We start from the raw sequence: 12865 nt of genomic DNA on the forward strand, positions 1-12865 counted from the left end.
ATGGTCAACTGCATGTCCTGGCAGAGAAGAAGGATGTGGATGGAGAGGGCACACAGGACATGAGACCTGGTGGCCCCTGTCTCTCCAGATACGCGACAACTGTTGTCGGTAGCCACACTTTGGACTGCAGGATACCCCTAAAGGACTGCAGAGCCAAATGAACAGTCTCATCTCGAGTACACTGATGTGCTCCGAGAGCTGTTCGCCAGACCACTCCCCCAAGCGGCATTGGCCATCGAGGTAAGCTCACATTCCTGTCATGAACGCGTCCATGAACAGGATCATAGAGGGGAAAGGCTTGGTCAGAGGTACCCCGTGGAAAACGTTCTCCTGAATGGTCCACCAGCAAGAGAACTCCCTGACCGACTGGGTAAGCGGGATCCAGGCCTCCTGGATGACGGAACCCAGTCAGACAGGAGGAACATCTGGAGAGGTCCGATGTGAATCCTCCCTAGGGGGACCACATATGCCAAGGAGTTGAGATATCCCAGAAAACTGAGGAACCAATGTACCTGGACAAGCGACCAAGTGATGAAAGTCAGAGCCAGAGCCCTGACCTTCTCAAACTTCTCCAGAGGTGGAAGGGCTAAGCCCCGAACCATGTCAAAATGGTTCCCCAGGAAGAAGAAGTCCTAATATGAAGGAACCTCTGACTTCTCTCTGGAAGGAATGAAGCCGACTCTGAGCAAGAGTTTCAGGACCAGACGAGTGTCCTTCACTAATGATTCCCACACCAAAAGAGGCATGAGGGAGTCGTCGAAATAGATGTGGACGTCTATTCTGCGTGAGTGAAGGAAACACCAGCAGCAACTTGGTGAACACCAAAGGAGCTGTCGTGAGCCCCAAGGGCATCTCTGCCTTGGCAGCATGGTCCCTACTTCCTCCTGGAGCACCCGTGCCCTTTCTGAATCCCTGGGAGGAGGAAAGAAACAAAAACGGCCAGTAGGCGAGGGACGAATCCTGAAGAAGGGAAATACCTAGACCTTCCCTGACCACCGACAAAAGCCCAAGCGTCATCTGTAATATCCTGCCACTGGGAAAGGAAAGCAGAGAGACGTCCGCCCACAGGGAGTTCCGGATGGGGCAGATTGAGCCCCTGCCAGACCAGAGAATCGTCTGCCCACCCGGAGCCTGAGCCTGCGGGAGAAGGACATGAGCCCGGGAAAGGAGAACCACCGTCCACCCGGCCATACCCTTCGCCTTTCGCGGCCAAGAAGCAGAAATAGTCAGGAACCCTTCTTCTTGCCCCCAGGAGGTTTCTTACCCTTCCTACCCTTCCCCTTGTTGCCGTTGAAGTGTTGTGCAGAAAACTGAGCAGCCGAAGACTTCGCCTTCTTCTTAGGAGGCACTGACCCCTGCGAGGCACTGGCCTTCTCAGCCTGAAACCTCTTCACCAGAAGTGCTGAGGCGACCGAGTCCTCCTTCATATCCTTCTGAACCCAAGGAAGAGCTCCCCTGAACAGGGTAGCGCCCTAGAAGGGGGCATTCAACAAGCGGAAACGGTAGGGTTACTGGACTGGGCGGATTTTCAGAACTGAAAACTGCCTAGCCAACACGGCATTGACGAGCAGAGAACCTGCAAGGCTGCCGTGTCCTGTATGTCGGCTGTTCTGTCTCGGATAACCGACACTCAGGCAAATCGGATACCCTGTATAGACAAACTGTCAGGAAGTCTATGTATGACAGAACTTGGATGGATAGGTGCAACATTCTCTCCATCCTGTGGTGCTCTTTGGGATCGAGCACCACCTGGTCCACTGATTTGCCGGGCCAGGCAGCCAGCTGTCTCAACTCCAGCTGTGCTGGTTGAGAGGCCAGCTGCCCATCATGTGTGGCATAGTCGGAAGCTGAAGCCTCCGACAATTCACCAACACTGAGCTGCAGACCGACAAACCCGGAAGCACGTGTAGAGAAGGAGTCCTTCTCTAAAACCGGAGCCCGGGCCGTGGCCAGAACCGAAGACATGATATTGCCTTCTGGCAGAGACCGATCTGAGCGAACGGAAGCCCGAGGAGCCACCAGGGAACCCAGAAGGATGGTGGATTCAGGCGCCAACGATGCTGAGGCGGTGGGCAAACCTCCGCCCTGAGAATCCGGGAGATGTTGGCCCGGAGGACCCGCATCCCAGAAAGCACATGCTGAGCCTCCGCTTCAGCAGTCTCAGGGCCATCTTCCCCTTGTGAACCCTCTTGGCCCAGGAGAAAGATGTATGACATCGTCTTCCTCTGCCGAGCCCGCACCCTCGATGTCCATCTCCTCCTCAATAGAGACCGAAGTCCCCTTGGGAGGAACAGGGGCCGCCAGAGGAGCCATCTCCGCAGAGGGGAACTCCTCTTTATGGCATTTGGACGCAGCGCGACCAACAGCCGTAGCTGTAGGCTTGGGTCGGAGACCCGAAGCCGACCCCTGGGAACAGGAGACCGACGGGTCCGCGCTTGAGGCGGAAGTCCTTAAGGTCTGGCAAACCCTTATAGGACTGGCCAACAAGGCCCCCGAAGTAGCAGAACATTGGGGGGATTCCGCACTGCTATAACATCTCCTAGAGGAGAGACCAACCCCTATGGGTTCCACGAGTGAAGACCCAAGGGGTAAAAACCCAAACCCCTGAGGGAATGGGAACGGTCCAGCGGGCCGGGAGTGACCCCAGAACTGGCCAAGATGGCCTGCCTGAGTCTGGGGCTGGACACCCTGTCCAAAGGACCAGGATGAACCGCCACTCCCACCAGGTGGAAACCCAGACATGTACGGGCTAAGCCCGTAACTGCTGAGTAACTGTTGGTACCCAAAACCATCCGCAGGTTGGCCTGGGCGACCCAGGAATAAGTGCCCGCATGCACCCCTACTCCCTGAGCCCGGGGGAAAGGGAGACCGGAAACTGGACTCCTGGCCTGAAGCCCCAAACCCTTGGGGGAAAACCCCCTGGGAAACCCTGCACTGGGAAATCTGGATAGGGACGGAAAGTCCCAGAGCCAGAAGCCTGTGAGGGTGGGAAAACAGACCCCGCGCTGACACCAGGATTAGTGAACTCAAGTGTCACTAATCCCCGTAGCCACAGACAATCCTGACAAAAAGTCTGTGGCCCCTGACCCTATACCCGAAGGCACAGTTCCGGAGTCAAAGCAGCCCCCACCAACGACGCCACCTGGCGCGCCTAGGTCCCTGAAGGAATCAGAGACCTCGACCGGAAGTCCCTTTCCGACGGTAACACCGCCGCCTATCGAGAGCTACCGGCCAATTCGACCCTTGACTGCGCCGAGTCAGGGTCGGGCTGCCCCCCCCCCCCCCCTACTCCAGGACGCACCTGGACAGGGGGAGCCACCCCCTGCTGAAGGGCGGAGCTCGGTGGAACGAGAGCACCCCCAGCAGGAACGCTCTGGTTCAGAACTTGAGGAGGGAGGTCTTAAAAAGCTTACTTCCCTTACCGGAAGAAGAGGACGAATCCCTCTTCCGGCGGAAAGTTAGCTGGAAAGGCATGGGAGCCTAAGCAGCAGACTCCATGTGCAAACAAAGTTCACATAGCGAGGTCTGGCTGCAATGTCGGCAAATGGGACAGGTATCATGGGGTTCCCATTATCTATAGAAATAGGAACATCCATGCGCTGACCCCCGACGTAAACCCGGCACCTTTATCCAGCATCGAAACAATAAAAAATTGTAACAATGAAAACAAGGATAAAAAGTTTTCTAACAATCAAAAAACTATGAACGAGATCATAAAACCTACCGTACGCAGCAAGATTGTACTGCAAAAAAAGAAAACGGTCGTACAAAACGGCCGACAAAGCAGCAAGAAAACAATTTCAACTTCACGAAAATCCGAGTGACGAGACAAGTAGTCACGCACTCGAACACGCGGAGGAAAAACACGGCCGGAAACGAAGTTCTCGAACAATCAAAAAACTACGAACGAGAGCACAAAGCCTACCGTACGTAGCAAGATTGCACTGCATAAATAAAACGGCCGTACAACACGGCCGACAAAGCAGCAAGAAAAACAAATTCCAACTTCACGCAAATCCAAGCAACGAGACAAGTAGTCACGCACTCGAATACGTGGAGGAAAAAACGGCCGGAAATACGGTCAAAATAAACAAATGACAATACTTAATTTCACAATATAAGTTGGGAGATGGGTTTATAGACTACTAATAGAGTAACAATATACTCAAACGACAATGGCAGTACGAAGAGAAGGAGTAAGAAAAGCACTTAGCTCAGACACCTCCACACTCGTCGGCAGCCATAAAGGTAAGAGGAAGGGAGATCACTCTGCGTTCCTGCCGTGATGGCTCATGGATCGTAGGGAGGGCGGGATTGTTTTTCTTTTGAATCTTTTGTTGTTGGGATACAAAGATGGGTGTAGGTACTGTATTTGCATACTAAAGTTATGGTAATTATTACTGAAATGAAAAGACTGTTTGTTGGTATTGAGGTGTTTATTCGTGTACATTTAAACAGAGTTTGTGTCACCCTCCAGGACGCTTCACTGTCACCAAATCTATATAATTACTATCGTATCAGATTATATAAAGAATCAGGGTGACGATGTAATCTCATTCTGTTTTGTTTTTGATGTCATGTCATCATTCTTTGATTATACATGTGAAGTTGAGAACATTTTGCCTGACTTGTAGTGTATAATTTTTTCTTTCCTTTTCTTTTCTTGTAGGACCTAGAAAATAATTGATATCTATTTTTCCATTGTCCTAAAATGAAATTGTGATTACTTTGACAACGACAGGTTTACTGTCTTCCATGAAAATATCAAACTAACTACAATGACATCTAAGCACAGGAAGCTACAGACAAAACAAGGAAATAAGAAATCTTGATATTATTGAAGGAGAAATAAAATGTTAGTGGGCCGGAATCTGGTGACAGATGATTATCTATATACAGTAGGAGTTGTCAGGACATTGTTGTTACATGCACGTAATGATCAAATTCAAAGGCCTGCTCATTAAATTATGTGACAGCTACATGTATGTTGATTTACTCAAATATCTTCTATGTAAATCTCATCAATTTGGAACATCTGTGGGATTGGACAGATTTTTAAAGACATGGCTGGTCACTTTCCTTAAATGATGACAAGGAAGACAGTGCTCCATCCTCGAGAGGGACATACTTAATGATAGACTGAGGCTTGGCAGTAAAGGACAGTCCCCCTGGTATCCTGGGGACTTGATGAAATCTGTCAGTACACCGGCTGAATTAGTATACTACTGTAGGTCTATGTAATGGCATTATGAAAATTACCTATCAATATCTACATTATAAATCAGTTTCCAGGAAGGACGCCTATTACAAAGCTTGTCACATACTAATGAAACATGTACGTAGGAAAATTATTTATAAAATTATTGTCTTGTATATTACACAAAGAACGGTAGAATTATTAACTTCCAATTAAATTTCAGAAACAGGGTCTGGGAATTTTCAAAAATGAGTCTTCAGAATTGTTAGATTTATATATTTGTTTGGAAACTCACATTAGAGGCTTTTCTAGTCAATGGTTTGGAAACTGTCGTACATGGCTTTCCTATTCATTGTTATAGGAACCTGGCATCATAAGATGCTGACACCAAAGGATTGTTTTATAAACACAGTATCATGAGAAACTGGCATCTGAGGATTTTCTAGTCATTGTTTTAGGAAACTAGCACTGACGTTGTCAGGAAAGTGGTATAAGACCTTTCCTAATCAATGTTATAGGAAATTGACATCAGATGGATTCCTGGTCAATGTTTTAGGAACTTGGTATCATGAGAAACTAGCATCAGAGATTTTGCTAGTCAATATTTTAGGAATCTGGTATCATGAGAAACTAGGATCATGAGAAACTGGCATCAGAGGTCATTCTAGTCAATATTTTAGGAACTCGGTACCATGAGACACTGGCATCAGAGATTTTGCTAGTCGGTATTTTAGGAATCTGGTGTCATGAGAAACTAGGATCATGAGAAACTGGCATCAGAAGTCATTCTAGTCAATATTTTGGGAACTCGGTACCATGAGACACTGGCATCAGAGGTCATTCTAGTCAATATTTTAGGAACTCGGTTCCATGAGACACTGGCATCAGAATTCATTCTAGTCAATATTTTAGGAAGTTGTTGTCTTTTCATGTCATTGAATGCATTAACATTAACAATACCCAGTTGAAATAAATGGCTCTTAATTACATATCTTTGTTCTGCAGTTTAGATGGAATTAAGGACAGAAGTAGAAGTGATACGGATGTTCCTGACAAGTGACAGATTGAGCACAGGTTACTGGGGACACAACCCCACTGTTCTTACTGCACCAGTGCATGTTATAGAGAGTAATGAGTGCTATGTCTCCCATGTCTGTAGAACGTTTCTTTTTCATATATTAAATCTGTTTTTGCTTCATTGACTTTTTAACTGTTGCTCAAGCTTACTGAATAAAAACATGTACCACTTAAATAGTTTTCTTAAAAAAACTCAGTTTAAGAAAAATCAAGAAACTAGGCTTGATGGCTTTAAAAGTAATTTGAAAACATAAGACATTTCTCCATTGTTCTTTTTATTTTACTTGAAATTGGTGGCTCCTTTTGGTTTGACCTTGACTGTTAAATATGCCTGATCTCAGCTATCGTATGTCTCTGTTCAACTTGTCATTTTACCAGTAGGCATTTTTCAACTATACTCATGCATTGGCTTCAGTCTCGAGACCACATATGTTTCATTAAGATTAGAATACCAAGTCAATAATTATTTAAGTTGCTGCCAGCCGAATTGTGTCTCAGAGGTACCCAAGCTCGTCTGTAAATACTCTAGTCACTATCTACATAACAGCATTACTTAACATTCTCCAGACAGAGTCAAGACTGGTCTTTATTAAAAAGTTGTAGAATGTAAGATTGACTCGACACGGAATGGTATATTTGTACGGAAATACTTACAAAAATTACCATTTAACAATTGATGGTCCTAGCACCAAATCACTGTCACACATTGTTTTCTAATTCAGGTAGTCACGGTCACAAAATGACTGATACCCTTCAGCTTATCATTGTCATAAAATAACCGGTACCCTTAAGCTAATCACTGTCACACAATAACTGGTCCCTTCCATTTAAACATTGTCACACAATAACTGGTCCCTTCCATTTAAACACTGTCACACAATAACTGGTCCTTTCCATTTAAACACTGTCACACAGTAACTGGTCCCTTCCCTTTAAACACTGTTACACAGTAGCTGGTCCCTTCCATTTAAACACTGTCACACAATAACTGGTCCCTTCCATTTAAACACTGTCACACAGTAACTGGTCCCTTCCATTTAAACACTGTCACACAGTAGCTGGTCCCTTCCATTTAAACACTGTCACACAATAACTGGTCCCTTCCATTTAAACACTGTCACACAATAACTGGTCCCTTCCATTTAAACACTGTCACACAATAACTGGTCCCTTCCATTTAAACACTGTCACACAGTAGCTGGTCCCTTCCATTTAAACACTGTCACACAATAACTGGTCCCTTCCATTTAAACACTGTCACACAGTAACTGGTCCCTTCCATTTAAACACTGTCACACAGTAACTGGTCCCTTCCATTTAAACACTGTCACACAGTAACTGGTCCCTTCCATTTAAACACTATCACACAATAACTGTCCTAAAGTCCTGTTTTTCACTCATAATCAATGATGTGCTGTGCTAATAACTGTGTGTCACTTTCTGGTAACCATAGAAAACAATACTGTTTTTTGATAATGACTGTGTGTCATTTTCTGGTAACCATAGAAAACAATGCTGTTTTTGATAATGACTGTGTGTCACTTTCTGGTAACCATAGAAAACAATACTGTTTTTTGATAATGACTGTGTGTCATTTTCTGGTAACCATAGAAAACAATATTTTTTTTTTGATAATGACTGTGTGTCATTTTCTGGTAACCATAGAAAACAATGCTGTTTTTGATAATGACTGTGTGTCATTTTCTGGTAACCATAGAAAACAATATTTTTTTTTTGATAATGACTGTGTGTCATTTTCTGGTAACCATAGAAAACAATGCTGGGTTTTGATAATGACTGTGTGCCATTTTCTGGTAACCATAGAAAACAATGCTGTGTTTTGATAATGACTGTGTGTCATTTTCTGGTAACCATAGAAAACAATACTATTTTTTGATAATGACTGTGTGCCATTTTCTGGTAACCATAGAAAACAATACTGTTTTTTGATAATGACTGTGTGTCATTTTCTGGTAACCAAAGAAAACAATACTGTTCTGTTGATCAAATATATCAGAAACCAAAATAAACATATTTTCTTTGAACTCACCTCATCTGAGGGACCAATAAGTGTAATAGCCCCTTAGGGATTTGCTTGTCTTCTGTTGATGATTTTTTCCCTTAAAACATTGCCAAATCCAGAAATTGGAATTGATTGTGAAATCTGCTTTTTTTGTTACGAGATTTGTGCAGATTTTAATATTGTGATATCAATGAGGAAGGACACATTTGTTATATAGGGGTATGGCCTAACAGGAGTAATGGAGGTAAATAAAAGGGATTGATGGATGTTAGAACAACTGTTTTGTTGAATCCTAAAGCAACAATTGTACCAGGTGTCTATCTAACAATGTTTTTCTGTTGTTTCAGTTAAACAAGAAATTGATTGAAGCTGTGAACATAGGAGGCACTGAAAACGTCATTGATGGTAAGATCTTACTCTCAGGAAGATCACAGACTGGTTTGTGCTGTCCTGATTGGGTCCTTTAGCAAGATTTGTCACTCCAATTGCATTTGATAGCATAGGGAAGACTTCTGTATGTTGTTCACTGAGGTAGCTCTAACAAGCAACTATAAAAAGAAATGACCTCAAAATGACCTAGACTGTTCATAGAGCAATAGACTCGGTAGACTTGAGTGTTAGTCAAGTAACCTGAGGTAAAGATTTTAGATGTGTAACATAATGTTTCCCAAACGATAGTGGTTTGTGTTTCTCAGGAAGCTGAGAAGAATTGTAGAGAGGTACTGTAGAGAGGAACTGTAGAGAAGTACTGTAGAGAGAAGTCGTGTAGAGAGGTACTGTAGGGAGGTACTGTAGAGAGGTACTGTAGAGAAGTACTGTAGAGAAGTACTGTAGAGAGGTACTGTAGAGAGGCACTGTAGAGAGGCACTGTAGAGAAGTACTGTAGAGAGGTACTGTAGAGAGGTACTGTAGAGAAGTACTGTAGAGAGGTGCTGTAGAGAGGTACTGTATAGAGGTACTGTAGAGAGGTACTGTAGAGAGGTACTGTAGGGAGGTACTGTAGTACTGTAGAGAGGAACTGTAGAGAGGTACTGTAGAGAGGTACTGTAGAGAGGAACTGTAGAGAGGTACTGTAGAGAGGTACTGTAGAGAAGTACTGTAGAGAAGTACTGTGGAGAGAAGTCATGTAGAGAGGTACTGTAGGGAGGTACTGTAGAGAGGCACTTATGAAATTCTGTTGTTAATCTCAGAATTACTCTTGAAACAAGTTTTTTTTTTATTCAACATGTTTTACACAATAATCGAGTTGTGCCCACTGTGCTCACATCCATGTCTGATATTCGTCCTATAAAGATTCAATCAGAATGTTGTTGATAGCTGCCCTCTTTACATCATATGTACAACATACTAAAATGCCTTGTAGAAAGCATCGCAGTAATATGACAAAATTAAGAATTGTCATGAAAGTTTTGACCTTTCCACAGAAGCATCCTGTTTTATATTAGATTTGTATTACGTCTCAAGAGAGATCTATTTAAATTTACGCTTTCTGTTTGATGTCAACAATGACGTCAGTGAGAGCATATAGAACAAAAATATGTTGTCATAAAACCCATAGATAATTATTTCCATCTTTTTCCCTTTCCTTCATTTTTCGGTTTGCTTAATTGTTTTCTAGGACAAATACATAAACAAATGTCTGGAGACAGTTTGTAATTTCCAATTCAACTGTCATGGATTTATGAGATATGGTGATATTCTTATCATTTTGTTTAGATTTAAATTAAACTGAATGTCAAACATTATCTGAGATAATCTGAAAGGAAATAATGTAAAATAAATAAAGTTTGTTCGTCCAAAACCCTAGTCTGAAAATCAGGAATGTCACAGCTGAGTCTATAAATCTTCATGGGAAACCCTACACCAACTATTCATGTTCACATAGGGCGATGGTAGAGGCAGAAGAGGTAATTGACTTAATCGTATTGGTTGTCGTTGGGATTCAAACGGTTACGCTGTTCATCAGAAAAGCGTTAGAGTAAGGAAAGCAACAGAGCCTGAAAAAGATAAAGTCGTTTTATCGCTGACCATTAACATTCAAATCATATGCCAACAGTAATCAGGCCTATAGCTCACATTCCACAAGTTATAGGTCTCTGTGCAGTTCTAGTATTGTCATACACTGTCAGCTAAAGTTTTGATCCCATCACAAAGTAAATAAGGCAATATAAATGTGTAGTGAAGGCTTTCTAAATTTTCAGTTATAAGCTGTGTATTATAATCTTCAATGTCAATGGAATCTGTAGTTTTACAATCAACTAAGACTTTTATCAATATCAGCTGTACACAATGAAGTACAATAGAATCTACTGCATTTTATCGACAGAAAGATGACCATATTGGATTTTGACAATTAACTTTCTTAATGCAATTTCTTGAGAAGTACAAGATGGATCTGTCTCAAATTTCATTTATTGAGACCTCTTTAGCCCTCACTGAGTCCTTTTGGTTTTTAGACTGTTTAAAAAACCTGAATTGCCAACAGGCGACCATATATGTTTTGGCAATTAGAGTTTATCATCAGTATTTCTTCAGAGGAATTTTCAAACTTCTTAGAATTAAGTTAAAAGAAAGAAAGAAAGATGAAAGAATGAAAGAAAGAAAAACAAACAAAGAAAAAAGACTACAGAAAAGAAAAGATAAGGGAATACAATCTAATTTTTAAGAACAAACGAAAATCAAGCAAAGATGGGCACCAAGATCCCCCTGGTATCTCTTGTTACATAATGGTGGGTGGACTATTCAAATCATTTTGTTGTCTGTCTGTCCTTCCATGATGGAACTTTTTCCAACAAATTCTCCTGGACTTTTAAGCAATTTGGAATTTTTTTGGTCACATGTGACAAAGTCTCAAGTGACCTATTATGATCACCTTTTGTCTGCCGGCATCCTGCTTGCATGCTGGGTTAAAGAGCTACACAGTTTGTTCAAATAAATGGCCTGGACATAGTTTCAAGGTCACAGGAGTCAAATGTGTTAAAATCTTTAAATGATTTCTTCTCAATAACCAAAATGCTGAGGGTCTTGATATTAGACAAGTATCATGCTGGGATTGAAGACTACCAAGCTTTTTCAAATGAATGACCTTGAACTATTTTTTGGATTTTGAGAGATTGTTTGTTATCTGGTTTTGAGAGATTGTTTGTTGTCTGGTTTTGAGAGATTGTTTGTTGTCTGGTTTTGAGAGATTGTTTGTTGTCTGGTTTTGAGAGATTGTTTGGGTTTTGAGAGGTTGTTTGTTGTCTGGTTTTGAGAGATTGTTTGTTGTCTGGTTTTGAGAGATTGTTTGGGTTTTGAGAGATTGTTTGTTGTCTGGTTTTGAGAGATTGTTTGTTGTCTGGTTTTGAGAGATTGTGTTTTGAGAGATTGTTTGTTGTCTGGTTTTGAGAGATTGTTTGTTGTCTGGTTTTGAGAGATTGTTTGTTGTCTGGTTTTGAGAGATTGTTTGTTTTCTGGTTTTGAGAGATTGTTTGTTGTCTGGTTTTGAGAGATTGTTTGTTGTCTGGTTTTGAGAGATTGTTTGTTGTTTGGGTTTTGAGAGGTTGTTTGTTGTCTGGTTTTGAGAGATTGTTTGGGTTTTGAGAGATTGTTTGTTGTCTGGTTTTGAGAGATTGTTTGTTGTCTGGTTTTGAGAGATTGTTTGTTGTCTGGTTTTGAGAGATTGTTTGTTGTCTGGTTTTGAGAGATTGTTTGTTGTCTGGTTTTGAGAGATTGTTTGTTGTCTGGTTTTGAGAGATTGTTTGTTGTCTGGTTTTGAGAGATTGTTTGTTGTCTGGTTTTGAGAGATTGTTTGTTGTCTGGTTTTGAGAGATTGTTTGTTGTCTGGTTTTGAGAGATTGTGTTATCTGGTTTTGAGAGATTGTTTGTTGTCTGGTTTTGAGAGATTGTTTGTTGTCTGGTTTTGAGAGATTGTTTGTTGTCTGGTTTTGAGAGATTGTTTGTTTTGGAGAGATTGTTTTGAGAGTTGTCTGGTTTTGAGAGATTGGTTTTGAGAGTTGTGTTGGTTTTGAGTGATTGTTTGTTGTCTGGTTTTGAGAGATTGTTTGTTGTCTGGTTTTGAGAGATTGTTTGTTGTCTGGTTTTGAGAGATTGTTTGTTGTCTGGTTTTGAGAGATTGTTTGTTGTCTGGTTTTGAGAGATTGTTTGTTGTCTGGTTTTGAGAGATTGTTTGTTGTCTGGTTTTGAGAGATTGTTTGTTGTCTGGTTTTGAGAGATTGTTTGTTGTCTGGTTTTGAGAGATTGTTTGTTGTCTGGTTTTGAGAGGTTGTTTGTTATCTGGTTTTGAGAGATTGTTTGGGTTTTGAGAGATTGTTTGTTGTCTGGTTTTGAGAGATTGTTTGGGTTTTGAGAGATTGTTTGTTGTCTGGTTTTGAGAGATTGTTTGTTGTCTGGTTTTGAGAGATTGTTTGTTGTCTGGTTTTGAGAGGTTTTGAGAGATTGTTTGTTGTCTGGTTTTGAGAGATTGTTTGTTGTCTGGTTTTGAGAGATTGTTTGTTGTCTGGTTTTGAGAGATTGTTTGGGTTTTGAGAGATTGTTTGTTGTCTGGTTTTGAGAGATTGTTTGTTGTC

At 42.1% G+C, this 12865-nt stretch overlaps 1 protein-coding gene across 1 annotated transcript in view; it reads left to right on the forward strand.

Moving 5' to 3' along the window:
- Positions 1-12865, forward strand: part of LOC132551341 (short-chain dehydrogenase/reductase family 42E member 1-like) — a 170668-nt gene that overhangs the window by 90519 nt on the left and 67284 nt on the right. Inside the window, exon 4 of the mRNA XM_060215475.1 lies at positions 8645-8702. Coding sequence (XP_060071458.1) covers positions 8645-8702 — 58 coding nt within the window. The remainder of the gene's footprint in view (positions 1-8644; positions 8703-12865) is intronic.

The sequence above is a fragment of the Ylistrum balloti genome, unplaced genomic scaffold (assembly GCF_031769215.1).
Source record: "Ylistrum balloti isolate Yb309-2 unplaced genomic scaffold, AGI_CSIRO_Ybal_v1 Utg370196, whole genome shotgun sequence".
In the NCBI taxonomy this organism is placed as follows: domain Eukaryota; kingdom Metazoa; phylum Mollusca; class Bivalvia; order Pectinida; family Pectinidae; genus Ylistrum; species Ylistrum balloti.